This window comes from Diadema antillarum, unplaced genomic scaffold, assembly GCF_040938485.1.
Source record: "Diadema antillarum isolate AM-2024a unplaced genomic scaffold, OU_Dant_1.0 seq00001455_RagTag, whole genome shotgun sequence".
Taxonomy (NCBI): domain Eukaryota; kingdom Metazoa; phylum Echinodermata; class Echinoidea; order Diadematoida; family Diadematidae; genus Diadema; species Diadema antillarum.
Window position 1 is genome coordinate 1,424,647 of NW_027272201.1, and position 26,716 is coordinate 1,451,362.

Sequence of the window (26,716 nt, forward strand, 5' to 3'; positions counted from 1 at the left end):
TCATGATCACATGTTACTTGCGCAAATAATGTTGTCACTGAACAAAAAGAACAGAACATGGAAAATCTTGAACACTTGATGGTCTTAAATCATATGTATGATTATGACATATCCGAATGTTCATGTCGGTACTCTAGGGATGGAATTCTAAAATGCTTGACTCCTTTAGATGCTAAGAATATGACAATGATTTAAATTCAGATATTTGGTCCAACCTCTGAACCGATTTGAGTTCTTCTTTTTTTTCATCACTCACAAGTTTATCAAACAAGTGCCAAAGTTCAAGTTGATTTAATGTAAAACATAGCACCTACTAAATCTACCCTACTATAGCTATAATGAGATTTTGTGTAGGCCCTGTCTGTGGTTGTTTACAAAAAAAAAAAACTATTCAAATAGCTGTTTCTAGTATTATGTGTAATGTGTAGAAGTAGAACTACAAGTTGTAGCTCTATGTAAAATACTTTAAAAAGTCAGTTTAAAATTATGCATTCTCATGAAAAAGTGATTGCCTTGTGTTGGTTGATGTTGATGTCACGTTGTTTGTCGTCTGTGTACACATGTATAGATTAATTGATTGTCATCTGTTCAATATTCAGGCCTAATACTTTTATTTTCAATGTCCATAATGTAATGTGCTGTAATTCTTCTCTTCTTCTTTTTCTGTGCTGTTGAGTATGCACTGTTGTGAGACTTCATGATTGCTTGTTCTAACAGAAAGCTCTGACACGTATCATGGAGAAACACAAGCATGAAAGCAGCTGCCTTCTGACAGACAAAGGGAAGGCCTGGAAGTTCTTCACAGGCATCAAGTTGTCTTCTCTCCAGCCCAACGTGGTGTCGGAAGATTTCTTTGATGAGCCTGTAAAACCTGATATCACTGTAAAGGAAGGTGAGTTGGCCCACTATAGATATTATCATCTGTCTGCTGTGAGGTAAAGGTATTGAATAATTATGAATAACCCAATGTGCAATTTCCACAGAGACCAGCCCTGCCAACACTTGCGTGAATATCGCTACTTGTCGAAATCATAAAATAGACTTTGTCAGCAAATGTCAAAGTGTTGAGTCTTTCATGATGCTCATTCCACAGACCACACCAATATCACAAACACAGCATTTCTAAAGGGCAGGGAGAAAACCCTTGAAGTTTGTTGCAGTAGACTTGCACACTGATTATTGTGGTCTCTTTCTTTATAGTGCATTGAATATCAGGAAGACCAAAGAAAAACAAGAAATAAAGAAATTAGTGAAAAACATGAAATTGATATGAAAACAAATAGAAGAAAAGTGGTTAGACAGGAATTAATTTAAAGCTGGCCTGTATCGACGACATCACGTTCAATGTCAGAATACTGCCATCTACTGGGCAAGACTTCCCGTTTTGTCCGCAAAATCGCCCACAATGTACCTGGATCTTGTGCTGACCACTTTCAGATATCTCGATTTGACAAAATATTTTCTACACATTGAATCATCCTCTTATTATAAAAGAATTTACAGTTAATTGCAGTTATGGATGACCCAGCTGATCACTGGCAGTGTACCTGGTATGTGTCCAGAAATGGCAATTACATCTAAGCTATGTAATTCTGACTTCCTGGTAGTTATACCTCTTCTGTATATGGTCAGATTTTCCTCAACGGTATTTCACTCATCCAGAGGCAAAGTTTTACTATGTCCTTCAATATGAATGTCTGTTCATGGCACACATTAACATTCAGTCTACTGACAGTCGGGATATCCAAGTTTTATTTCTTAATCCAAAGCAAACAAGACGAATTTCCAGGGCAAATTACCGGTTTACCATTCAGTGCATGAATTCATCTCACAACATGCAGCTGTTTTATTATATTTCCTCTGTGTCATTTTTCTATAGAACCAGAAGTCTACACTGTATCAGCAGCCATGCTGTGTTCACTATGTGACATCAAATTTGAAACAAGGGAACAACAGGTACTATAAAAAAAAAAAAGATATTTGAATGGAGTGTATGATATTAAAGTGTGTCAAAAGTTCAACTTTTTTTCCACTTAATGTAAAAATTTGCAAATTTGTGTAAGTCATTTTGAATGGTCTATTCCATCGAAGCACATTTGAAGGACATGTTTAATGCTGTTAAAGAATATAACACTATTGCCAACCCTAGCACTGAGATGGCACTTGGAACATCCATTGCATGCTCAAGATATGCAAAAAACCAAAAGCCAAAAAACCAAAAACCAAAAAACAGTAACATATGTAGGGGTGAAAAAAATCAGTCAAGATATTCTGTGTCAGAAATATTGAGCTACTGGTATATTTTCTAAATGCATTTTTGAAAATATTAATTTTTGTGTCATATTAATATGGCTTAAAGAAATTTTCCAAATGCTGAAAGTACACATGTATGAGTACCGGTAAGTCTCAAAAGCTCATTCAGCATTTACTCTTTAAAATTGAATTTCATTATTCAATTGTATGCTACCATGAAGATTTCAATGTTTTCCTTTAGACCTAAAGCAGGTTAATGTAGCAATGAAAACTATTATTAAATGAAGAAGACATAATCTTTGATGAAAAGAAAGATGAGGTCATCCAATGTGTTGTGTATTAAGGGAGATTTTCCTCTCTTGTACACATAGAAAGAGCACTACCGACTGGATTGGCATCGCTTCAACCTGAAGCGGAGAATGATGGGATTGAAGACTATTTCTGAAGATGCTTTTGCACAGTTGGGAGGTAAAAATGCAATGGAACATGACATTGTTGTTTGTTTGTTTTTTTTTTCAGACATATGTCTTAAAGAGTTATTTATTTACACATTAGTATTGATTGAACAAAATATCAAAATATAATCTACGCTTACAACACATACTAGTATGTTTTTGATTCATTTCAAATTGATGTCATGTCATCCCTGATATGTATTCAAGAATGCCTTGATAGCTAAATTTGTAGGAAAAGGTAGAAAACTGAATCTAAAGAATGAAGTCTGCATTCAAATGAAAAGTTCCTGTAGATAGTGGCATTATGGTCATACCTGTTCCCCAAAGGTGCCATAGGCATCATTGGTCCTTGAGAGCATTTGCTACCAAAATGGAAGAAGTGCTGTCATATCTGTAGGCAATTACATCTGAGACATTAAAAATTTAACAAACTTGAAAAACTTATGATATCATCAGAACGTTTCAATGAATGTACCATGTATGTAAATCATAAAATACAGAATATATTTTACACCAACTATAACTTGTTTGCATTGTCTCCTAAATGTTGTTGTTGTTTTTTTCCAGACGATATATCAAGTATATCAGGCAGTGGGGACTCCTCATCAGAAGACGATGTGGACATGTCTCCCGTTTCTCATCACCATAGCAACCACACCCTTGGCACGTCGTCACCTCTTAGGATGGCGTCCAGCCACCTGCCCCGGAATGACAGTGACGACGATGAGGATGACGGTGACGCCAACAATGAGAAGAAATCTGCAGCAAATGGTAGAAGGCATCCCAGGATTTACTTTGAGAATGAGGACGGACAAGTCGTGTCGATATATCGCTGCATAGTGCATGGCAAGAGGGTAAGCAGCTACCCAAGAAGATGAACCTCTAAAGCGGTATCATGTGTCATATCATTATCAAGCAAACAGAAGTTTGACATAAAGCAGGAAGTAAATTTTTGTGGTATGCCTGCTTATTGTCCATGCTGGATGTACAGTTTTAGAGGGGACCACTATTCAGTTTTTGTCCCCGCCGAACGAGTTCGAGCAGGGGACTATGAAACGGGCTCCGTACGTGTGTGTCCGTCCGTGTGTCCGTGTGTCCGTCCGTGTGTCCATCCTGTGTGCGTCCGTGTGTGATCAAAATGTTCAAAATGCTACTCCTTCGCCATTTCTAACCTGATTTTGATTCTGTTTGCTTTATATGATAGCACTACATGGGAGCTTTGAAACTTATATGCAGAATTTCAATTGTGACCTTTGACCTTGACCTTTGACCTATATTGTACATTTTGCTTCAAAATGCTACTCCTTCGCCATTTCTAACCCGATTTTGATTCCGTTTGCTTTATATGATGGCACTAGGTGAGGGCTTCAAAACTTCTACACAGAATTTTGACCTTTGACTTCTTTGACCTTTGACCTTGATTTTTGACCTATATTGTACATTTTGCTACAAAATGCTACTCCTTCGCCATTTGTAACCCGATTTCAATTCCGTTTGCTTTAAGTGATGGCACTAGGTGAGGGCTTCAAAACTTCTACACAGAATTTTGACCTTTGACTTCTTTGACCTTTGACCTTGATTTTTTACCTATATTGTACATTGCCTACAAAATGCTACTCCTTCGCCATTTCTAACCCGATTTTGATTCCGTTTGCTTTATGTGATGGCACTAGGTGAGGGCTTCAAAACTTCTACACAGAATTTTGACCTTTGACTTCTTTGACCTTTGACCTTGATTTTTGACCTATATTGTACATTTTGCTACAAAATGCTACTCCTTTGCCATTTGTAACCCGATTTCAATTCCGTTTGCTTTAAGTGATGGCACTAGGTGAGGGCTTCAAAACTTCTACACAGAATTTTGACCTTTGACTTCTTTGACCTTTGACCTTGATTTTTTTACCTATATTGTACATTGGCTACAAAATGCTACTCCTTCGCCATTTCTAACCCGATTTCGATTCCGTTTGCTTTATGTGATGGCACTAGGTGAGGGCTTCAAAACTTCTACATAGAATTTTGACCTTTGACTTCTTTGACCTTTGACCTTCATCTTTTTACCTATATTGTACATTTTGCTACTAAATGCTACTTCCGGCGGGGACATATATTACGCACCGCGTAATTTCTACTTTTCCTTGTCTTCTTTTGATACTACTCTGTCTAAGAGGACGAAGTTTCACCCAGCAGCTATGCAGAGATTCAAGATTAAAGAATATATTTTGTATGTTTTGTCTTTAAAATACAGAAATTCCCCCTCTACTGGCATTCACGATGCAAATTATATAGAACTGCATGACATGTGTGAATAATACTTGAACAAATTATAAGAAGTAAAAATGCATCAAATGTACCATTGCTTTCATATTCATGATACATTTAAAAACAGATATATTGATTGAATCCTTCATATTCTTCTTCACTTTACTCTTTGTCCTCCGTAGAGTCATGCTAATACAACAAGAAAAAAAAGCTGATAGCTGATGTCACCTTTTATATCTCACAGCCCAAAAATATAGCCAGGGGATTATGGAAAGTGGCACTAGGATCAGGATTTTAAAGAAATCATAGTGTGTCCAAATCCAGTAGGAATAGTGTAGTATAGAAGCATACACCCCTCCTTATAGTAGCAGTGTGTGCACAGTCTCTGCATACATGCTTAGGGCATCATGTAATACTATTGTATATTCTTTTATTCCCATGAGTTGTGTCCGTATCTAAATACATAAAGAAAAAGTATTTTCTCAGCCTGTGGTATGCCAAGGTAGAGCCTGAACCTTTGATAGAAGTGAAAAGTAATTTGTTATCATTGATCAGTGGGGGTCTTTTGCTGTATGTCTGGAATAGGCTTGGAATTGCCACAGAGATCAAGTCACCTCGGGCAAATACAATCAGTAAAACCGAGTGCTGTGGAATGACATTTTAATTCAAATTTCAGTTGGTTTTGTGCAATCTGCTCAAAGCTATTGAATTACTGATATTTATTGATTTATATTTAAACAAGTGTTACATATCCTTCCCCCAGTACTGCCAAAAAGATTTCAGTTGATTTACTTGTGTAGTAGGTTTAAATTGTTTATTGGGTGTATCAATGTCTTTGTCTTCATGACTGTACTTTGTCATCCTTTCAGGATTCACCATCGAGCCACTCGGAGCTAATCTCCAGAGGACTGGGTCTCCTCTCCAACAGGAAGTGGGCCATAATGATGACTGGGGGTGGCCATTTTGCAGCTGCAGTGTATGATGGGTAAGGGAGGCATTTCTAGGTGACATGTGTATCAAGTTGGTCCATCTTGATGAACAAATGACAGTTATTGTGACTTTGTATGTTGTGGGTTTTTTTCTGTGTGTGTAACTACTTTTGTCAGTGGTTCTCTTTTAAAGCTTTTACTTTCATGTCAATTGCACAATTGTTTCAGGTGGAAATCATAACAATTTTCAAATATGATAAAATAATGCTTCCTTACCTCATGAGCAGTGCACCTACAACATTTATGATTTTTGTAAGGTGATTAGAGTGATAAATCATAAAAAGAAGAAATATCAGTTTAACATTAATGCGCAAATAACACACATGGTACATTAGCTTATGAGGAATGCCTCTTGTGCAACATAGACACTCTACATTATCCCCATTTCTTCCATTCTCTGCTAAAGGTCTGATGTCGTAGTTCATAAGACGTTTCATCGCTACACTGTGCGTGCAAAGCGAGGGACGGTACAGTCAGTGCGGGATTCAAAGGGCAATGCTCCCAAGTAAGTATTTCCCTCTTTGTTTTTTTGTTTTTTCATGTTGTTTTATCTCATGTATTTATTTCCATTCCCAGATATTAACAAAAAATTAAAAAAATTAAAAGATTTACACCATGTAGTTTCACATGAATCATACCTTTCAGCTGCAAGTAGCCAAATTATCTCATAGATTCCCACGATGCATTGCAAATTGATGGCTGGGCTGCCACTGACCTTTAACCCCATCTGTAATGTCCACAGGTCATTAGGTGCGTCTCTCCGTCGGTACAATGAGGCGGCTCTTAACCAGGAGGTCCAGGACTTGCTGGTCAGCTGGAAGACACACCTGGACGCCTGCCACAAGATTTTCCTCAGAGTGCCCACCTACAACAAGGCCATGTTCTTTGGGGGCAAGAATCCCGCCCTGGAGAAAAGGGACCCAAGGGTGGTGACCATTCCGTTCGCTACCCGCCGGGCCACATTCAAGGAACTTCAGAGGGTCTGGGAGCAGCTAGCGACTATCAAATGCCATGGTGTGTACTTTCTTTCATCTGTGTTCCATTTTCTCAAAGTCCCTACCACACAATCTTTATAAACATAAACTGGGTTTGTGCTGGTGCATCTTTTTGAGCCCCCCTGAACATGTTTTCTCATGCTTCTGTTATCAGTAATGAATTAGACATTTTTACATTGAATAAAAAGAAGAAATGTATCCTATTTCTTGATCTGAAAGCATGAATGAGGATCTACAAGTATTTGCATTGGGCAGTAGCATGTCCATAGCAAACGTCAAGATGTATTGCAGTGACTTACAAATCAGCTGTATTCTTGCTTGATCAGTTTTGAAATTTCCAGTCTTGTTTCGCTATTCTTCAATTTGGCTGGATGTTGAACACAGGCCACGAGGTATCACACCACTGCTGCTAGCCCTGGTGTATGTTTTGTTGTACATTTCCTCTTTCTGAAATTACATGCCTGTGAGCATGTCCATGAAAATGTAGTTGATAAACAAATCTGCTTAATTGGATTTAGGGAGCAAAGCTGATGTGGAGCAGAAGTTTTCCAGCCCTGACAAAAAGGGGGAATGGAAGAAGGCAAGCAAGGCACCCAAGGGGCAGGCAGGTCCTGCAAAGGATGCAGAAACCATGGAAACCATTCTAGTCAACTTGGAGAAGCATTCGTTATCAGGTTAGTAATGGCATCAGATATTAAGATAACACACATCCACGCTTCAATACCATCTCCAGAGCTGCCAACTAGTACTGATTTTCAGTAATTTCTACTGAAATTGGGAAAGAATACTGAAGGTTACAAGCAAATTACTGATTTTAGAAATCATTGTCTGTGATGTATTCTATTGCACTTTTAAGGATTACTGATTTTCACTCAGAAAAGGTGCAAATTACTGATTTTCAGCCATCAAAGTACTGAAAGGCTTTTACAAAAGTTGGTAGCTCTGCGGGATCTCATTTATCATGTGTTTTGTTTTTTGTTTTCTTTGCACTTAAACCCTTTTTGTGCTTTGAGTACAGTTTGCACAGAAAACTCCACGGTGCTGTACACACTGTCCAAATTTCCTGGCAGAGATAGGGTTAACAGATATATGCCTTCTTATCGTGGCATTTTTCTTTTTCATAGAGATTAGCTCACTGTGACACAAACAGGATTCTATTCTTTTTAATGGGTGTGAAGCGAGGAGCACTATCAGGTTTGAAATATCTCACCTAAGGAAGTTAATACCATGACAGTACTTGAACCTCAAACCTAGTTGAGAGTACACTACACATCCACTAGACCATGGTGTCCTTGGTATCATAATACTTGTGCTGAGCTATGAAGAAATGTCCCGGTCTACAGTAAAAGACGGAAGGAATATTTATGGTTCCAAATGGATAGGCCTAAGGGGCTCTCTGTAAGTGATACCAATGTCATCATGTGACTTATGAGTATAGACACAACAAAGGTTTCTTTGTGGCGTACTCAACTGATATTTCTGCAATCATAAATCTTGTACTCTTATTGAATTACATAAACTTTTCACAGATTGACTTGTGCCCTTAAATACTTTCACTGTAGGTAGGTTTACTTTTGGACTACAAAGATGCCTCAAACAAGGAATGAGTGAAGTTGGATCACCCCAGTTGTTCATAAAATAGATTGTCTTTGTCTGTCTTCTGAATGCAGCTGAGAAAAATGACCAAGATCAAAACAACCTCGGAGTCAGCGAAGGATTGGACAAAGAAGAGGAAGAGAATGATGAGGAGAAAGATGTGGAATTCATCTTGGAGGATGCCACATCTACCACCGATCATCTGAGAGGTCACGAGGTCTCCCAACCAAAGCCTCAGAGAAGGAAGAAGAAGAAGAAACAGCAGAGTAAACAGCACAATGAAGGTTAGAAAAGATAAAATCTTCTCTAAATCTACAGTCATGGATTAACCCATTGAGGACAGGCTGATTTTGCTATAACACACATTTTCCATAAATACTTGCCCAAGTATACTCAGGACTAGTCTTCAGCGGGTTAATGATAATACCAGTGTTTCAGGTTCATGTCATTTGATTTGCACTTGTTAAAGAACAAAACAAAATAAGACGAATGATTATGTCACCAGTTTTTCTCCAGTGAAGATTGATTCAAGTGAGTAGTAGACCAGCTGCTCCACTCAACCCTGCAAAGGGTTGAGGAGGACTATAAACAAGATTTACCCAGTCCTTAAGCACTGATGGATTATTACCCAAGAAGACTATAATACGTATTTATTTGTGATTGAGAGTCATGTCAATTTGAAGGTTTGCTTGATTTTTGTGTAAAACAGGGATATCAGATCATTCAAAATAGCTGAAACTCTACTCACAGCTTATTTGCATGTTTATTCATTCTTTACTGCAAATGGTTTTACCCCACCAATCTCCAACAAAAGTTAGCAAAGATGTGTGCTTCAAGTGCAGACAGCGTTAAGCCCTCAAACTATCCACCTGTTGCATCCTGATTATTACAGTAGGCATAGTTTGAGCACAAATTTTCTGTAGGGATGAATAGAATAGTGAAATGAATCGCATCTGTCTGATTGGTATTCAAACATTCCGTGTAATATATCCAATCTTCTTCTTATCATTCAAACAGATGTGGAAGAAACCTCTCTCACAAGTGACCTATTCACTATATGCCGGACGGGCAACATGGACAAACTCAATCAAGTTCTGAACAAGATCAGGGAGAAATATCTCTCTTATCCTGATCCCCCAAACCAAGACAATGGAAATAGCGGTAATGATGAGTCAGCTCAGACAACACCCAGGGAAAGTGATGCATCGACACCAAAAGATGATGGTGTAAGCTCTAGTCTTCCAGCTCCTTCAGAGCAGGGACAGGAATCACTTGATATTGGTGAAACTGATTCATGTGGTAACAACCTGCAATCACTCAAGAGTGAAATGTGCTCAAGGACTGGTGAGGAGTCTGGAGAATTTAACACCAACACTGAGTGTGACAGCAGCAGTCTGCGTACCAACAGTGCTCAGTGTAACTCTCAGTGTAACACTGAATCCGAGTCAGCAAGTAAAACATGTGAAGGTCATACACCACTTAGGGAGGAACCTGATACAGGAGATAGTAGTCATCAATGCAGTGAAACGGAAGAAGGCAGCAAAGACAAAGCAGAAGATAGCGAAGGGAATTATAACCAGCAGCACCAACCAGATGAGGCTGCCCAAGACCTTGGAGTGGAATGTCGGGGAGAAGAGCCACAAAAATCTACCGAGGGACATGACACATCCCGCTCTGGCAAGAAGTTCTACAAGTTCCTGAACAAGCAGCTGGACAACCTTGGCTACACCTTCCTGCATGTTGCTGCTGAGGATGGCCAGACAGATGTCATGTACCATCTCATGGAAGCTGGGGCTGACCCAGGTGTTAAGTGAGTCTGTCATTTAGATACCTGATTTTTGTGTAATTACACCTACTTCATAGAAAAAAAAAAGAGAAGACCTGTATCAGAAATGCATACCTTTCTCACTATCCATCCAACTTAAGAAAATGTAGTTACAAAATTTTTAATTTTTTTTTTTCTGAAAATTGATGTACTGTATGGCATGCTTGATATGTTAAATTTACAAACTTATGATTCAGCCTTTCATGATATTGTTATATACAGAGTTCAGCAGCCCAGTAACTCATTTTAACCATCCCCGAGCTTTGAGTGCCTCATGGCATAGAAAATCCAATCAGACATTGTCCACACTGTCCAAATTTCCTGGCACAGAAAGGATCATAGCTTTACATCACTTCTTCTGTATGTTTTAAAAAATCACTGTAATCAAAGCCTTTTCAGTTTGGGCACTGCTGACATCTGAAGTAGAAGTCCCCTTATCAAAAATAATTCTTCATGTGAATCAAAAGTGAACACTTGTCCATCACGATGTGTGGTCCATAAAGCCATGGTGAATCCATTTGTTTATAAATCTGCTACATTATACTGGGGGTGCTCACTTTACAAGTTCTGATCTAACAAAATACCTGCCAAACAAACTCCTGTCCATCATCTAATTGAAATAATAGAAATAGTTAAGCCTATCACCTTTAATGTTTTGTTAAGTTTTGAAATATCTTCAGCCTTGTAACAGGTGTTTGTTCCTGTGTATGTTATCTCTAAATAGAAACAAGAAGGGGAAGCCACCGTATGGATGTTCCCTTGACAAAAAGACAAGAGACACATTCAAGAAATTCAGAGCAAGCTACCCAGATAGATACGACTATGAGAGAGCACAGGTGAGTATACTTAAACTTAAACTTCAGGACATTTTTATGTTTTTACTGCTATGTTTTTGAAATACGTCTCTTTTGACTTGTGCCAAAGAGGGGGGGGGGGGGGGGGGGGGTGTGCAACGGGCACGCAACCCCTCTTCATTTTTTTTTTTTCAAACGAAAGAGATTTACAAAAATGCGGGGGGGGGGGGGGAGCATGTGCACCCCATTAAGTTTGTAAAGGTGCCTCCCCTTTTGTACAGAATTCCTGGATCCGCCCCTGTCAAGGTATAGAAGAGTGTGAGTCACAATGAAAAAAAACTTGTGATATGTGCTTTTAAATTAGAATATTAAGTTGGGAAGTAAACCAAGAAGTTGCCTCTGAGAAACAATTAACTTGTTGTACAGGAGGATGAGAACGGCATGGTTGTAGCCATTTCAGTCCCCCCCCCCCCCCCCCCCCCATGAGAGAAGGGGGGCTGGACAAAAAAAAAAAACACTACTTAGAAATATGTTAATGCCTTTGCGTCCCCTCACAAGAAATTATGGAAAGATGTAGTCAGGCCTGTGTACTTAACTATATTTGTTGTCTCTTTCTCTGGCATTAATTGATATCTCTATTAGTATCTCTATCTGTGGTATCTCATGGAATGTCTTCTCTCCTTTCATGTATTTCATTCTTCTTTCATATGTTAAAAGTATTTGATAGAAGCTCTCTGTTTTCACCATCTTTTATCTGTCTGCCTCCATGAACCCCTTTGTCCAGATTCCGGCCCCTCTGAGTGAGGATCAGGAGAGAGAGAAAGCAGCCAAGCAGTCTGAGAGGAAGAAGAACAAACGGAAAGCCAAACGAGAAAGAGAAAAGGTGAGCAAAAGACTTGTAGACTCAGGGAATAATTTTCCTGGTATCGCATCGCAATTTGCTATGCACTTTTACACCACTGCTACACAAACTATCTTTTGTGTAGCAGTTTTCTTCCATAGAAATGTACAGGATACCATGTGAAATATTGTCCATCAGCTGAAATTGCTAATCAAATTTGAGTTGGAAAATTATTCCCTGTAGACTGCTGTAAACTTGGAATGATGTTTTGAGAAAACAAGCTCAGATTTGTTCAGACTTTTTGATCACTCTAGTGCCAGTACAATGCATGGTTGCAGAAATATATTTTCATGAGGAACTTCCAATGCCACTTCAATACAGAAGTCAGCAATCTCCTGTCTACCTTTGGCATTATAATTTTGACAGTAGAGTATGACCTGCATGACAATTTATATGATGTACCAGTACCAGTATTTCACTTTCTTTGACCATGTTTGTGTTCAAGTTGATACTTTCTTGTGTTCTTTGTTCTTTCAGAATCCCCCCCCCCCCCATTTTAGTCTTGCACTCATTTAATTTCCTAAAAGAGTCTGGGTTTTCTTTCTTTGTCTTCATCACATGGACTGCCATTCTGGTCAGCTGAGAGTCAGAAAGATCTTAACACTGTGCAATGGAGTTAGGGCCTTCTGGTTCTCAACCAGTGATTCATGCATGTAGTACATCCACATACAAAATAAGTTATGTGTGACTTCTTTTTTTTAATTCAATGTGAAGGAGAACAAGAAAGAGCAGGAGACTCAGAGAAAGGAGGAGGAGAAACAACAGTGGTATGCTGCCCTCAGTGACAGGGAGAAGAGAGCACTGGCAGCGGAAAAGAGATTCGCCATGCAGACTACATCCACAGCAGAGCTCCAGTGAGTGCCATTTAACTTTAGACGCATGTTACCTGTGAACTGGTTAGAGTACAAGATAACGCATGACAACAGGTTCATATGTAAGGTGCTTATGAGGCAATTCAGCTCCACAGCACTTTTTAAGCAGCAGGAAAGTGAATGAGATGGATTTATACTTCTTTTGGTACATTTCAAAAGTTTGAAAAGAGGATGCAGTATGGATATATGATGCCAGGTAATTCCAGAGATGAGGAGGTAAAATGATGAGATTGGAGAGCCTAATTGTCCTGTGCTAATGTTCAGTGTACATGGCATAGAGTAATAGCAGTTTTTCATATGTCATTCTAAATTTTGTGAAAAAAAAAAGAAAATTCAAGCTTTATTTAGCTTCTCTTTTGACACCTTACCAATCTATCATTTCAAAACGTAATTACGTTAATGATGTTCTAAAACCTTTGTTTCTTGCCCCTTTTTGAAGTCATCTTTTCTTATGTCTCTAAATTTCTCTACCTACAGGAGATGTTGGTCCTGTGGTTCATCCCTCACTGGAAAAGTTCCATTTTCCTACATGGACTTCAAGTTCTGCTCCATGCCATGTTTGAAGCAACATAAACAGCAACAGCAATGACATTAGCCTTTATTCAGACCTGTAGCAATAATTGCAGTTTTATTTTCATACTCTTGATTGCACTTACATTTAGGTCCTCAGATTATTTACTGTATATGCCGAATATTTCGCAAGGTTTTTATTTTCGCAAATTTTGCGAGTCGGGTGCTATTCGCGAAATTAAAAACACGCGGAAATATTGACTCTGATCAATCTATGAATGTGATGTACGCGTATACATTTCTCCATTCGCTCCAGGACTCCACGATTGCGAATTTAACCACTCGCAAAACCATCCGGAAGTTCCGATTCATGAAAATTTAGACTCGCGAAATATATGGCATATACAGTATCTTTCTGCTTTGATGCACGTCATTTAGCAATGGGTTTAAATTAAATGTATTTGGCTTCCGCAGCAAGCTCTGTAAGATGTGGAGAGACATTAAATTGAGGTTGTTTTGATTTTCTCTAAAGTCTATCATTATCCTTACAATAGCGTCTTCAAAATTGCCCTTAGTTTACATTGTTGTCTGTGATGGCATGTCAGCCAGTTAAGCAAAAGAAGCAACTTAGATGAGTCTTAGAACTGTTCACAAAGTAATTTATGGATAAATCCACAAGATTATGATCGCGATTGTGCTGCTACATTGTATTAATATTTTTGCAAAACAAGGAAGTGACATCATGAGTAAAATTGTGTTGTCATATTACATTAGAAATACAGTGTACAATCAGTTTTTATCGTCCCCCACCCCACCGTCATCACACTTTTCAGAGGTATGATTTCTAATTCATTTTTGCGAAGACTTTCCGAAGCATAAAGAATGATAGTTCATGATGGGGTTGATTATCACTGTCTATGCATGTAATGATGAGACAAGAATATTAGTCCCATGTAATGTCTATTGTCAGCAAGTTGTAAATCTTATTGCTTTAGCATGACACTTTGTAGGGCCTGATATTTCACTGTATTTCTCATTTTACGTGTAGTTTGCAATAGAAGTTTTCAGCTCTTTTGTAATACAAAATATGCTCATTTCATTTCTTTGTCATATTTCAATATAGAATCTTAGTTCACAACTCATTTGCAGATTAAATGTGCTCTAAGCCCATGATATCTTTTAGAAACACTGTCATGGGGAATTCTGTTCATCCAACTTTATGAAAAGTTCATTACGCAGTAAATATTCATTTCACTTTTGTGTAGGCAAGAAAGGGAATTAGAAATGGAAAATCTTGCTGCACATCATTTACTCTATACAGTAACTTCTTACGTAGCTTTAAGTTACAGGACAAATTTGTTTTCTTTTGCCCCATGTAGGTGGTTTGTCTCTGTCATAGTAGTAAAACTGATTATCACATTGTTAGCGTTTTGGCAATTTTTATTGTTTATATCCAGTGTGCAAACAGGTTGTGCAATGTTATTTCCTACAAGCTCAAATGATAAGGGCAGCTTTGCCAAAATTTGTTCTGAATTCTTTTCCCCCTCTCCTGGAAAAAAGATCAACAAAACAAAACCACAACAACAAATATGACATGGTCCTTAGAGTACATGACCTGTAGGGTGAATGGCCAAATTTGGTTGATATTAACATAGATACTCATAACTTACTCATAACAAGACTATTGGACAATCCATGCACTATAGTCTTGTCTACATCACATAGATAGGTATTTGCACACCACCTAATTAATTTGTGTGTGATTTTTACACTGAAGAGAATTGTTTGCAGGTTTACATTAATTTTCAACTCATTTCCGCAACTCATATCCATTATTTTGCTTCTCAGAGAAATTTACAATTCTTTTGTTTTGTTTTGTGTGTGTGTGTTGTTTCTTTTTTTGGCTTTACCCGTATGTTATCTGAAAAGATCCACGCTGGAGACATTGGTGCTGTAAAAGTGCAAATTTTCACGGTGTCGAAATGTTTGCGCATTTTGTGTGACCAGAAACAAGTGCGAAAATAAAAGCACGCAAATACTTTTGCTTATTGTATATTCCAGTAATTAATGTCTTGATTCCACCAAATTAAAAACATGCAAAATTTATCTTGCCCAGGTGAGTGCAAAAAATAACTCATGCGAAATATCCACTTTTAGATGTCTCATGTAGAACCAAGCCTTTGGGCAGAAATCTTGAATGGCAGGTGAAATTTGTCTGTATTGCCTATCTCAAGTTATGCTCAGCCAAACCTATGGCGTAATGTACCCTTTATAAAGTACTTATTCATTGTGGCTTGTCGCTGCAGCATTGCAGGACATACGTTTGATATATTAGTGTGATGTCAATATTATGTAATATGCAAATGCATCTCAGTGATCAAGATTATGGAACCACACATTTCTTTGGACATAATGTTCACAAAAAAATATATTCTTCTGCAGTTTCCCTTTAAAATAGTTTTTTCTTACCATATCATACAATTATGTACTTATACACCTATTTCTTTAATAGTGTGAGAGGGAGATAGACAGGTTTATAAGTTTTGCTCACTTCCATAGTACACACAGTAGCAAATAATTGTCATCTTGTTTTATTTAACAACAGAGTGATTATTGATTAGCTTACTGATTGCAGTGTTACTGATGATAAGCTGCATCAGGAAACTCCTGTGAATAGAGGAAGCACCTCGTGGCTTTATAGGCCTACTTAATTTATGTCAAGCTCAGTTTATACGGAGCATTCCTACTACAGGGAATAATCAGAATGAGATAAGTGAATGATATAACCAAGTGCAATGGATTCATCCCATCATAAAATGAAGACGAGTTATAGATATGTACTGTAACTAGAGCTGTAAGTATTTTATTCAGAAAGATAGCTAGTATGGATTAGCTGTACCGGTACGTCTAAAAAACATGCCTTTGATATCCAAACTCAGAAAGTGCATTAAATACAAACATTTATTGATACATCGGATGCACAAGACAAGATGTTTCCATGTTGTTTAATTGAATGATGCATGCTTTATATGTAATGAATAACTCAGAGGTGATTGTTTAGATTAAAGTACATGAAACAAGGTGATTTGTGGTGCAAAATTAATGCCAGGAAAGGCTTCAGTTCATTTAAGGTTGCTCACAGCAAGGAACTGTTTACTGCCCATCATTGTTGATGATAAAAGAGAACATAGTTAAAAATTAATGTGTATGCCGTGTGTAGGGTGTGCGTGTGCGTGCGTGTGTGTGTGTGTTCTCGCTTTGAGGGATGAAATGAATCAGTGATGGATTAGCCTAAGTATGCAGCATTGGACTTTGAGAATAAAATTGAATTAAAACACTAATTGTGAAGCTTTGCTAAATGTCATTTAATGCTTGGGTTGGGGAAAGAGGTGTGAGATGTGAGGTTATTTGTATTTTGTTATTGGTTATTGGTAATTGAATCTTTTAGCTCGAATTTTCAGAGAAAGAACACATTTACGCATTTAGTTATGGAAAGATGTGATTGTATTCATTAAATTTGCCTCTTGAATTGATTTATATGCTCGGAATTGCGAAAATTATATTTCATCTCCAAGATCGGGAGGGGAGGGGCGGCTCATGGGCGTCATCAGCTACCGGTATCGATAAAGTGCTATCGCATGATCGTTCAACAGTATGGCAGTCGGCTGCCGCTAGCTTGAGCCTGGCTAGGCTGCCGCCGCGCCCCGCCGGCCGGCGGGCAGGGCCGGCCGGCCGCCGGTCGTGGCATGGATATGCGCATACGTACGTACGTATGCAGCATTGTATGCAGCGCAGACCTACCTCCGGCGGCCGCCCCTAAACATGACTGACACTTGACAGCTTGCTACAGACGACAAGCCCATAAATTGGCGAATAAGGGTAAGATTTATTTCCTCATACGGGTGGTAGAATGTATGATGGATGTTGCCAGGTGTGGCCTATTTATGGCTTAGAAATAGGGCCTAGAGACTACAAAATTGTCAAACAAAGCAAAGCCAACCAAGGTCGGAAATACACTAACTGTTACTGACTAATAACGTTAACACTCCAACAGTAAGGCGCCCTAGCCTCTACTCTAGGCGTATTGACTAACGTGTGTTACACTGATTATGATAAATGCTGTGATGATGATTAGAATTCTACTAGATCTAGAGATGTCTAGACTTATAGAACTATAGTAACTATCTAGAGTTCTAACGTGTTAGTATGTAACATGTTAGTCGTTGGAGAGTAGGGTTACCGGTACATTTTCTAATGTAAGAAAAACAAATAGAAAACTCTAACGTTAACAAGTTACCTGGTAAAACACATCCCATGCATAGACAGAAAGATCCGTCTGTCCGGAGGACTCTTTTATATTTTGCCATTAACGCTGTCCTCTGTAGGGATCCGTGAAGCCAGATGCAGTCTCCGCGGAACATTCCCCGACGGACAGATACAGACCGATCTTTCGGTCAACCCATGCATAGCATATCTATAGGCCATACCGGTACCGTATCTAGCGACTATCAATATAGTATCATTTGTTAGAACCTAATGTTAGGTCTCACGTTAGGCCCTCTTCTAATTGTTAGTCATTTTAAAAAAAAATAGATGATAGGCCTATCTGCAACTGTGCAAGACTTCACTGTCTTCAACCAGGATTGAAGGGGAGGCAGATTACCTGGTACCCCCAGAAGAAGCAGCTTTGCCCTTGTTATTCCACTAGCATCAATTCAATTCTTCATCTTCTTGAATTGAAGTTCTTCTTCTTCTTCTGTTAAGTTCTTGATCTTTTCTTCTTCTTCTTCTTCTTCTTCTTCTTCTTCTTCAGGTTAAGTCTGCCTCCTTCAATGTCAATGTCTAGTGTTAGGCCTATAAATAAAGAATGACGACGATGGCTTGCAAGCTTGCGTGATCAGTCAGACTGGCCAAGAAATGTTGATGAAAATAGGCTACCGGTACATGAGTTGATCAGATTGCAATATCCTAATGCATCTCTATCGACAATGCTTGTCCAAAAAGGAATGATCTCTGAATTACTGATCCAATATCACACATTCTAACAAAGTTAGAACTGCTACTAGACTACACATGAGTCAAAGTTAGTAATGTCACTAGTTTTAGTAGTACTAGGGTAAGTCATCAGTGTTTTGATCTCCCAACATATCAAAAGCAAAAGTTTTGAATAATTGCATCAACGTAGGGTAGGGCCTAATTGGTAGGCCTACCAGTACATTGCCTTTTGTTTTTGTCTAAATTTGTTTGATTCCACTGTAGACCTCTATGACTATGTTCCAGATAATTTACCTGACCAGGGGAATGGAGCTAATGCTTGAAATGGAGCAGAGAGTGATATGGCTGTTAAAAACAGCCATCTCCAGGGCTGAAACAGCAGGCTCCTTCGTCACAGATGCACTTTCCTCTATCGACATACAGATGTGGAAGGCCAAAGGGCTGAATGCATATGAGCAGGTGGAAACATTAGCAGCAATATCACTGCATTGTGAGTAAACATCTTTCTGTAGGTCTCTTTCTTATAAAAGTATTTAAATCTGTGTGTCATTTGAAAGAAAAAAAAAATAGATGTTCAGTAAAATTGTTGATCCATAGATGAGAAACAATCGTGGAAGAATAAAGGTTTTGGATGAGAATTGACAACAAATTAAAATGTTGTGCTGTCAAGAAATAATTATATATCATCTGAAAAAAAAAGTAGGGGATAGGGAGGGAAAAGATAAAGGAACGGCCTCATGTACAAGAAAAAAAAATGACTTGATTTCAGTTGGCAGTAAGTTGTACCATAGTAAAAGACATCTTTTTGTGACAGGAAAAGGCAAAGATTCGATCAACGTGTTGTTGTTTTTTCAGCAAAATAGAAACTACATGGAAGTGATCAATTACACCATGAATGAAGTCATGTGAGATTATGAAGATATTTAGAATCTTAGCAGTAATTGTGGTCTACCTCTCTTTTATACCTACTGTATGATATCTCTTGCTCTATCTGCTTGTCATTCCAGCTGCACAAAATGAGCTCAAGATTCTGTTCAATGATGTGTCTGAAGTAGCCATGGAGCTGTCATGGAGGGAAATGGCAATAGCAGCTTTCTTTACTGCATTCTTCCTGTGGACTATGTGGCTTATTTGTCAATGCTCCGCGTCTACACAGGCGAAAGGAGGGACAGGTAAGAATATGATGGTGTTAGTACATACTAGTATACCATTTGGCAGCAAGTAGATTTGTCAGCATATAAAGCCAAGTTTGCTCTACAATGACGTTTAGATACTTTTTTTTCCCTTGGTGCAATGGTATGATTGTAATTTGTAATTGTAGAATATTGAAATAAATTGCAGGATGTCCGTAAAAGTATCTCTGTTGTCAAGAACTACTATCCTGATGGCGCATGAAAGATAAAATAAAGTTTTGGTACCTCAAAAGTTTCCCTGAGTTTCCTTGTCTTAGTTTGTGTTTCAGGTTAAAGTACCTTTCATATAACTAACACTGTGAGACTTACTCGCCCCAAAGTGCTCTCATGTCTTAGTAATCATGCAATAATGGTTTCGTACAATACATGTATATTGATTCTCGCGGTACCGCGTCAAGTCAAACTAACGGCTCGTTTGAATTTTTCAGAGCCCGCTCTACTCTGGTACGAAACCATTATTGCATGATTACTAAGACATGAGAGCACTTTGGGGCGAGTAAGTCTCACAGTGTTAGTTATATTAAAGGTACATTAACCTGAAACACAAACTAAGACAAGGAAACTCAGGGAAACTTTTGAGGTACCAAAACTTTATATTATCTTTAAACAGATAGTGACCATAAGGAATCTAGAAATTGGCTTTCATGATTTAATCTGTGAGGTTATCAATCATTAGTGCACAATATCCTCAACACCTTTTAAAGACAGAGTAGACAAGATTTAAAAAAAAACTGAACCTGAAACGAACAAGTGTGCAGTAATATTACATATAGTGTAACTAATACATTGATATCTACTGTAGATCGCCAGCAGCTTAAGTAGATGAGATGTTTCAAATGTTCAGCATCACTGTCTGATCACTATTACTTCTGAAAGCTCAGTGGTGGTGAGGGGATGTAATGGACATAACTGTGTATTAAACTTTTTCTTGCTGACTATTCAGCACACATTGTACTTCTGCAATTAAAGACTCACAAAATGGCAACAACAAAGAATTCTTCATATTTTCATTGATTGTGCTGATTGTTATTCTTGTGCCACACAGCCTTGCAAGGTGCATACACTTTTTAAAAGGCATAAGAATAGGAAAAATATTCATTGAAAATTATGTATTGACTTGTGGAAATGTTCATTTTATGTTGTGGTAGAGCTATACCAGGTGCTTGGGACTTTTGCACAATATTTTGTTTCAAGTTTTCTATATCATTACTGGTAGTTTTACGGCATTCATTTAAGAGCTAGTGTAAGGAATCTTTGGCCTTTGTCAACAACACAATTCTATCAAAACATTTTATGTTATCCATTCTTTGAGCAAATGCTCTTGCTACAAGCTAATAGTAGCATTTACACTTTCTTCTGTATCTTCATCAAGAAAAAACATCATATGCAACCTGTCGCTCACAGTGCTGTATGACAATTAATTAAATGGAAATTGGTGTTGATGACGCATGATATTATCTGTCCTGGCATGACTTTTTGATCGTTTTGTTTGTTTTCTTATAGCTGTCTATGAATGACTTACATTGAATCGTAGGAAATATTCTTTATTTTTCAGAATCTTTCTCTGAATACAGCATATTTGATCTTGCCAAGGTGAGTACAGATTTATTTATGTATTACTAATGAATCAAAGGTAGTGACTTGATGAGAGTTAAGTTGTGCAGTAGTCTGCAAGAACTTTTTTTTTTATGATTCATTTGACTTTCCTTCATAACCTTACTGTAAAAGTGGTTTCTTTCGCGGTGGTTTTATTTTGGCGCTTTTTGCGCTTTGAGGTTGAACCGCGAATTTAACATCACACGAAAATGTTTTGAAAAGTCGTGCAAAATTAACCACGCAAGGAAATGTTTTGAGCTCTCCGCTTGTTACAAGGCTATTGCACACATGCACACACGAAGATTCCACGCATTGAGTGCATATTGATGGTCAACACACACACAGCGATACCGCGCAATGTAGGTAAAGCATGCTATAAAGTACTCGAGAGACGGGATTTCAGGTGAGCCTGCATTTAATTTTAATTTCTATTTAATAAATAAAAGAGCAATTGGATTATAGTTTGGGTTTTCATGTGCAAAATAAAACAGTTTTTGCCGACTGTGAATTCACAGATTTTGCCGACTGCGAATTTAAACACACGCGAAAAAGTCGGCACCGATGGAAACTGCGAAAGCATCTGTACGCGAAAGAAACCACTTTCACAGTATATCCGTGTTCTTGTGGCAGGCACACTGGAAATGATGCATGATAAATTTGTAAAAGAATTTACCTCTGCATGATCTACAGAAAGTATGCTTGTGTGTTATAAAATGATGACAATGATTTCCACAATCCAACTTCAGATAGAACCATGTACATACTTCTTGAAAGAGTGAAGCTTTGTTGAATACTCAAGATTCAATGTCAGTGCTCTTCCTTGGTGTGATTTTTTTTTTTGTTGATGTCACTCAATCAGGTTTGTGAAAGTACATGCAAAAGTAGGCAGTAAACACTAAACAGAGAAAATACACATTTATCATGAACCTTGCTTGCATTGTAAGGATAGCTTGTTACAACTTCATCAGCAATATCTTTATTTTCTTAATTTCCATATCATTGCAGACTGCTTACATGGAGCGGAATGCTTCAGAAGTCGTGAGACTGGTGGATGTCTTCAATTTTGACTGCAATTACCACATTCCTTCTAATGGCATGACGCTCTTCTTGGTAAATACTCAAGATGATTTTTTCTTTTTAATCTTTGTGTTGTACAAAGTCATTGACTGATAAGTCCTAACAAGGAGTGCAGTGGCGGATCCAGAGGGGGGCACAATAGGCGCACGCCCCCCTTTATTTGTCGTAAATACCGAAAGAAATAAAAAGAAAAAAATGAAATGAAACCCGGAAGTGGCACCAGAAATATTAGTCACGCCCCCCCCCCCCCCCCCCCCCCTTTACAGAATTCCTGGATCCGCCCCTGGAGCAGTCACATTTTTTTTTTTTTTTTTTTGGTGTATTTTTACTCTGTTGATAAGTTGTTATATGACCTATCATTTGGTCTGTTCTTGCTGTGTATTGATTCTGCATGTAATAACAGGTGCTGAACTGATTTTGTGAAGTAGCAAATAATAATTTTGTTTGTAAACTTGTGCAGAAAATATGGTGAGTTACAATTTCACATGTAATTTGAGCTGTGCATTTTGCATTGATAACATAATGGCATATTTCATAATTTCTTCAAGTTTAATGAACAAACTTAAAAACAGCTCCTACTTCAACAGACTGTAAATTGTTTTTATCTATTTTTTTCAGTGTGCCTGCATTGGTGGAAGTGCTCAACTTGCACAGCACTTGTTGAAGAAAGGTATGACTTAGTGTTAGGAGACGTAACTTTCTCATGGTCAGCCTTGCATGTTATCTGGGATTGTTTTGACCATCTGCAGTATTCTTCTCTTTCATTTAATGCATGATGTCGTATGATGTCCATGTATTTTATGTCCAGTTGATATTAGATGTGATGTAAGATAATGAGATATTATGCAGGTTCTTTGTATTGTTAGGATATAATAGAAATAGGGTGAAAACAAACACATATTTTAAACCTTTTTCAACAACTATTGTAAAGCATCAGGTCGTTTGTTTAAATGTGTACATACATGTGTATGTGTGCAAATGCATTTGCTTAGCTTTGAATTGTGACTGTGTGCTGTTGTTTACATTGCCAGGAGCTGATTATCATGTCAGGAATTACCATGGTGATACTTGTCTCCATCTGGCTGTCTTTGCCACCTCTGGGTCAAAGTACCCAAACAAGGATCTTGTCAATCTTCTCTTGGAGAAAGGTAAGAACTACTGGACAAATCACACAAATACTGGTATATGTCTATATTGATGGGACAGCATCAAAAGAGATATGTTTTGAAGTGTATTTGATTTTCCTGATGTAACAGGTCAGATGAGTCGATCATATAGTAACATGCGAGGTAATTTCTGTGCTTGTTTAAGAATTCATCTTGCATCTATCATCTTTCTAAAGCTTTATGTCATGCAATTCAGCATTGAAGTACATATGTATTCTCTGCTTAGTAGACTTTATTTCAATACCCTGTGAAGTTTAAATGGCCTGGGAGATAGCTAGTAAAACATTTTTAAACAAAGTTAATCATCCAAATCTTTTTATTTCTGATTACAAAGTGGCCAGCATAGTTGTTGAACTGTTGCTACTGAGAAAACATTGGGTTTAAAGACAGAAAACCTATTTCCAGGAAGAGAATGGAATGATGTCCAGCAGTTCAATCAATTACCCCCCCCCCCCCAAAAAAAAAAAAAATAATAATAATAATAATAATAAATAGATAAATAGAATAAAAATAGAAATAAAAAATAATAATAATAATAATGAAAAATGAATTAATGAATAAATAAAAAATTTTAAAAAAAAATCTATATCTATTGTGTCTGACAGTTCACTTTCATCCTTGTAATCAACAGGTGCTAATGTGAATGCAAGGAACAATTCTGGTACCACACCACTCCACATTGCTGCCATGGAAGGGGATTCTGACATGATACAACTTCTTTTGAGATATGGTAAAACTTTTCTTTGCCTGTTCCCAGTTCTGCAGTGTTCCAAATGTAAGAAACAGATGTGTATTCATTAATTTGTTCATAAAAAGTGAAGTTATCATCAAGGATGAGTGAGTTATCTGCAGGAATTGAAGTGCCTGAATTTGTCAAATATTGAATGGAATGAAAATGTCATGAGTGTCCCATTCAAATGTGTAGCACAAAAATACTATTTTGTGCACTTGTAAACAGTTTCTGCATAGTATAACTACCTCATTGTAATTGAATATAAGATAGAATATAATGAAATCAGAACATTGATGTTTTGATCTCTTATTTAACATGTCAATTATAAACTTTGCGTGGTATGAGTTCTCATTTTTAGACACTGTAATTGTTCATTTTGGAGAAAATATTGTGGCATCATCGTATGCATGAGCCTGTTATACCAACCATTCTAGATTCACTTTTCATGCATCAGTTTTGTTGATTCCATAGTTAAATCTTAATGTGAGCAAAGCATGTGTGCACTGTCCAGCTCCATATGGAACTGTTGCCTTATTTTGCTTATCCTCATCTTTGTCAGTCTTGTTTAATTTTTGTTTATATTTTTTGTTTGATTACATCAGGTGCTGATTCAGCTTCATGTACACCAGATGGCATTCTTCCCATGTACATTGCACTCAACTCAGGTAACTGTTGCTGACACATTGCATGATAGAGTGACTCATCTTAGCTTTAACTTAGAAGGCCATAGTTGGCTGTTTCAAGAAGCACAGAAGCTGTGTTGATTTTGGAAAAACAAAAATTAAAACAAAACAAAAACCCCATAGTAATATGAAGGTGTGATTTATGATTTTTCTGGAGTAATCAGTGCATGGTTTAGAAAAGAATATGAAGAGAAATGTCCCAGTACTGTATTTTGGCCCGTTGACCTTTGATGAATACTAACTACTGGTAGTCATATTGTGCAAATGAGTTCCTTTTTTGCTTAAGTTAATTCAACGTGGCTGAAGGACATGATGTTGCTCTAAATGGCTCACTATTTCAGTCACATGAATTAATTCAGAGACATGCTACAATTGTATTTCTTTACCGTTGTGTGAAGGATGATATGCACCATGTTAAAACATGAATACCCTGTAGCATATCTTAACTAGAATCAAAGAGATGTTTCTTTTTCTTCTCCAAAGAATGTGAAAGAGTTCTGTGATTTTTTTAATGTGTTATGAAATCTCGAGTCATGTGAGCAAGATAGCAACTGAGATGATGTGAGTGAGGGAGATTTAACTTGATGATTGCATGACGTTTAAATCATAAGAATTCATTGAAAATTATCTGATTCTCCTCAAATGCAAATGTATAGCACTTTTTTTTCACTATTGTACAGGTGACTCCCATTATAGCAAAGTCCTGGGGACTGGCACTTTTCTTTTGTTACATCGAAAATTCATATAGCCAAACAGTATAAAGATACAGATTAGAATTTTGGGAACAGAATTTTTACTTCCTTGGAACGACAATTTCGTTATAACCGTGTTCACTATAACGCAAGTACACTGTACAAGAACATATCACATTTTCATCAACTTTTCCTTGGTACAAGTATGCATGATGCACACACAATGTCTACTTTGTAATATGTCATTCTCCTTTGTCATTCCAAGGCTACACAGCAGCCGCCAAATTACTGATGGTGGATGTAAGGCAAGAAAGTAGCAGCATCAAAGGCAGCTCAGCTACCCCACCCATGGTCAAACTCGGTCTTTTGAGTCCAGAAAAGGCTCATCTCGCCATGTCTTCTCTCCCGAGAATGAGCCCAGACTTCAGGTAGACTAACCGTGGTTCTGCATCTCAGAGAAGCATTTTAATATGAAGTTAAATTCCCCTCATTTGCCCAATTTGTGCATAAGGAACATACTTTTATGCTGATCAGACTGTGATTTTATACTGTACATGCTTTCCCAGGTTTGGTTTGCATTAAGAAAGCTATTTGATGTAGGGCTTCTTTCAAGACACCACTTCTGTAATGAAATGGATTCAGAGCCAGAGTCTTTGCTTTGAGTTTACACTGTAGATGTAAGATGCTTTTGACTGCTGTACAACACTCGAACTCATCATATTTGGTTCATGCCAGTTATTGTTCTTTTTTACATACATTTTCAACTATTGCAGTTTATAGTACATTGTATTTCTATTAGTGGTGTATTGGCACATGTGTTGTATTTCTAAAATGGAACATATTATCAGCTTGTTTTTGATTTGAACGTCAAGCAAGTTGCTGCCTGAGACTAGGTGTATGCATGATAATATTCATGTATATTTACATATTTTACTGTTTTGAGTTCACATCAGTTTCTGTACAATGAGAAATTTGAGTACATTGCATTTCTGTCGACATTGTACAAGTTTTCCTGTGGATTGTTAGCTTCAGATTGAATAGATTGTTGGTAAGCTGTTTACTTCTTACCCATAAGTGCTAAACATGTAAATACATGTACATTTATTGGTAATAACAGAAATGTCCATAT

At 37.6% G+C, this 26,716-nt stretch overlaps 2 protein-coding genes across 2 annotated transcripts; both read left to right on the forward strand.

Annotated features, from left to right (window-relative positions):
* The first annotated feature begins 735 nt into the window (after positions 1 to 735).
* LOC139709625 (tRNA endonuclease ANKZF1-like) lies at positions 736 to 13,531 on the forward strand. Its single transcript, XM_071621584.1, has 14 exons — positions 736 to 892; positions 1,880 to 1,956; positions 2,625 to 2,721; positions 3,276 to 3,562; positions 5,840 to 5,955; positions 6,366 to 6,464; positions 6,702 to 6,973; positions 7,473 to 7,628; positions 8,625 to 8,834; positions 9,568 to 10,360; positions 11,100 to 11,211; positions 11,954 to 12,052; positions 12,785 to 12,924; positions 13,420 to 13,531. Exons 1-14 carry the CDS (start codon positions 736 to 738, stop codon positions 13,529 to 13,531), a joined length of 2,727 nt encoding a protein of 908 aa, XP_071477685.1.
* A 5,186-nt stretch (positions 13,532 to 18,717) lies between these two features.
* Positions 18,718 to 26,019, forward strand: LOC139709626 (uncharacterized). The gene is made up of 9 exons (XM_071621585.1): positions 18,718 to 18,937; positions 19,455 to 19,619; positions 21,196 to 21,233; positions 22,242 to 22,346; positions 22,932 to 22,983; positions 23,345 to 23,461; positions 24,111 to 24,209; positions 24,815 to 24,877; positions 25,853 to 26,019. The coding sequence occupies exons 1-9, from the start codon at positions 18,718 to 18,720 to the stop codon at positions 26,017 to 26,019; spliced, it is 1,026 nt and encodes a 341-aa protein (XP_071477686.1).
* Positions 26,020 to 26,716: the final 697 nt, after the last annotated feature.

Bases quoted from the DNA above. Each gene is read 5' to 3' on its own strand.
- LOC139709625 (XM_071621584.1), top strand. From the start codon at position 736: ATGGAGAAACACAAGCATGAAAGCAGCTGCCTTCTGACAGACAAAGGG. The intron at 2,722-3,275 runs GTAAAAATGCAA...GTTTTTTTCCAG, and splicing joins TGCTTTTGCACAGTTGGGAG to ACGATATATCAAGTATATCA. The intron at 6,465-6,701 runs GTAAGTATTTCC...TAATGTCCACAG, and splicing joins TCAAAGGGCAATGCTCCCAA to GTCATTAGGTGCGTCTCTCC.
- LOC139709626 (XM_071621585.1), top strand. From the start codon at position 18,718: ATGACTATGTTCCAGATAATTTACCTGACCAGGGGAATGGAGCTAATG. The intron at 19,620-21,195 runs GTAAGAATATGA...TTTATTTTTCAG, and splicing joins ACAGGCGAAAGGAGGGACAG to AATCTTTCTCTGAATACAGC. The intron at 22,984-23,344 runs GTATGACTTAGT...TTACATTGCCAG, and splicing joins ACAGCACTTGTTGAAGAAAG to GAGCTGATTATCATGTCAGG.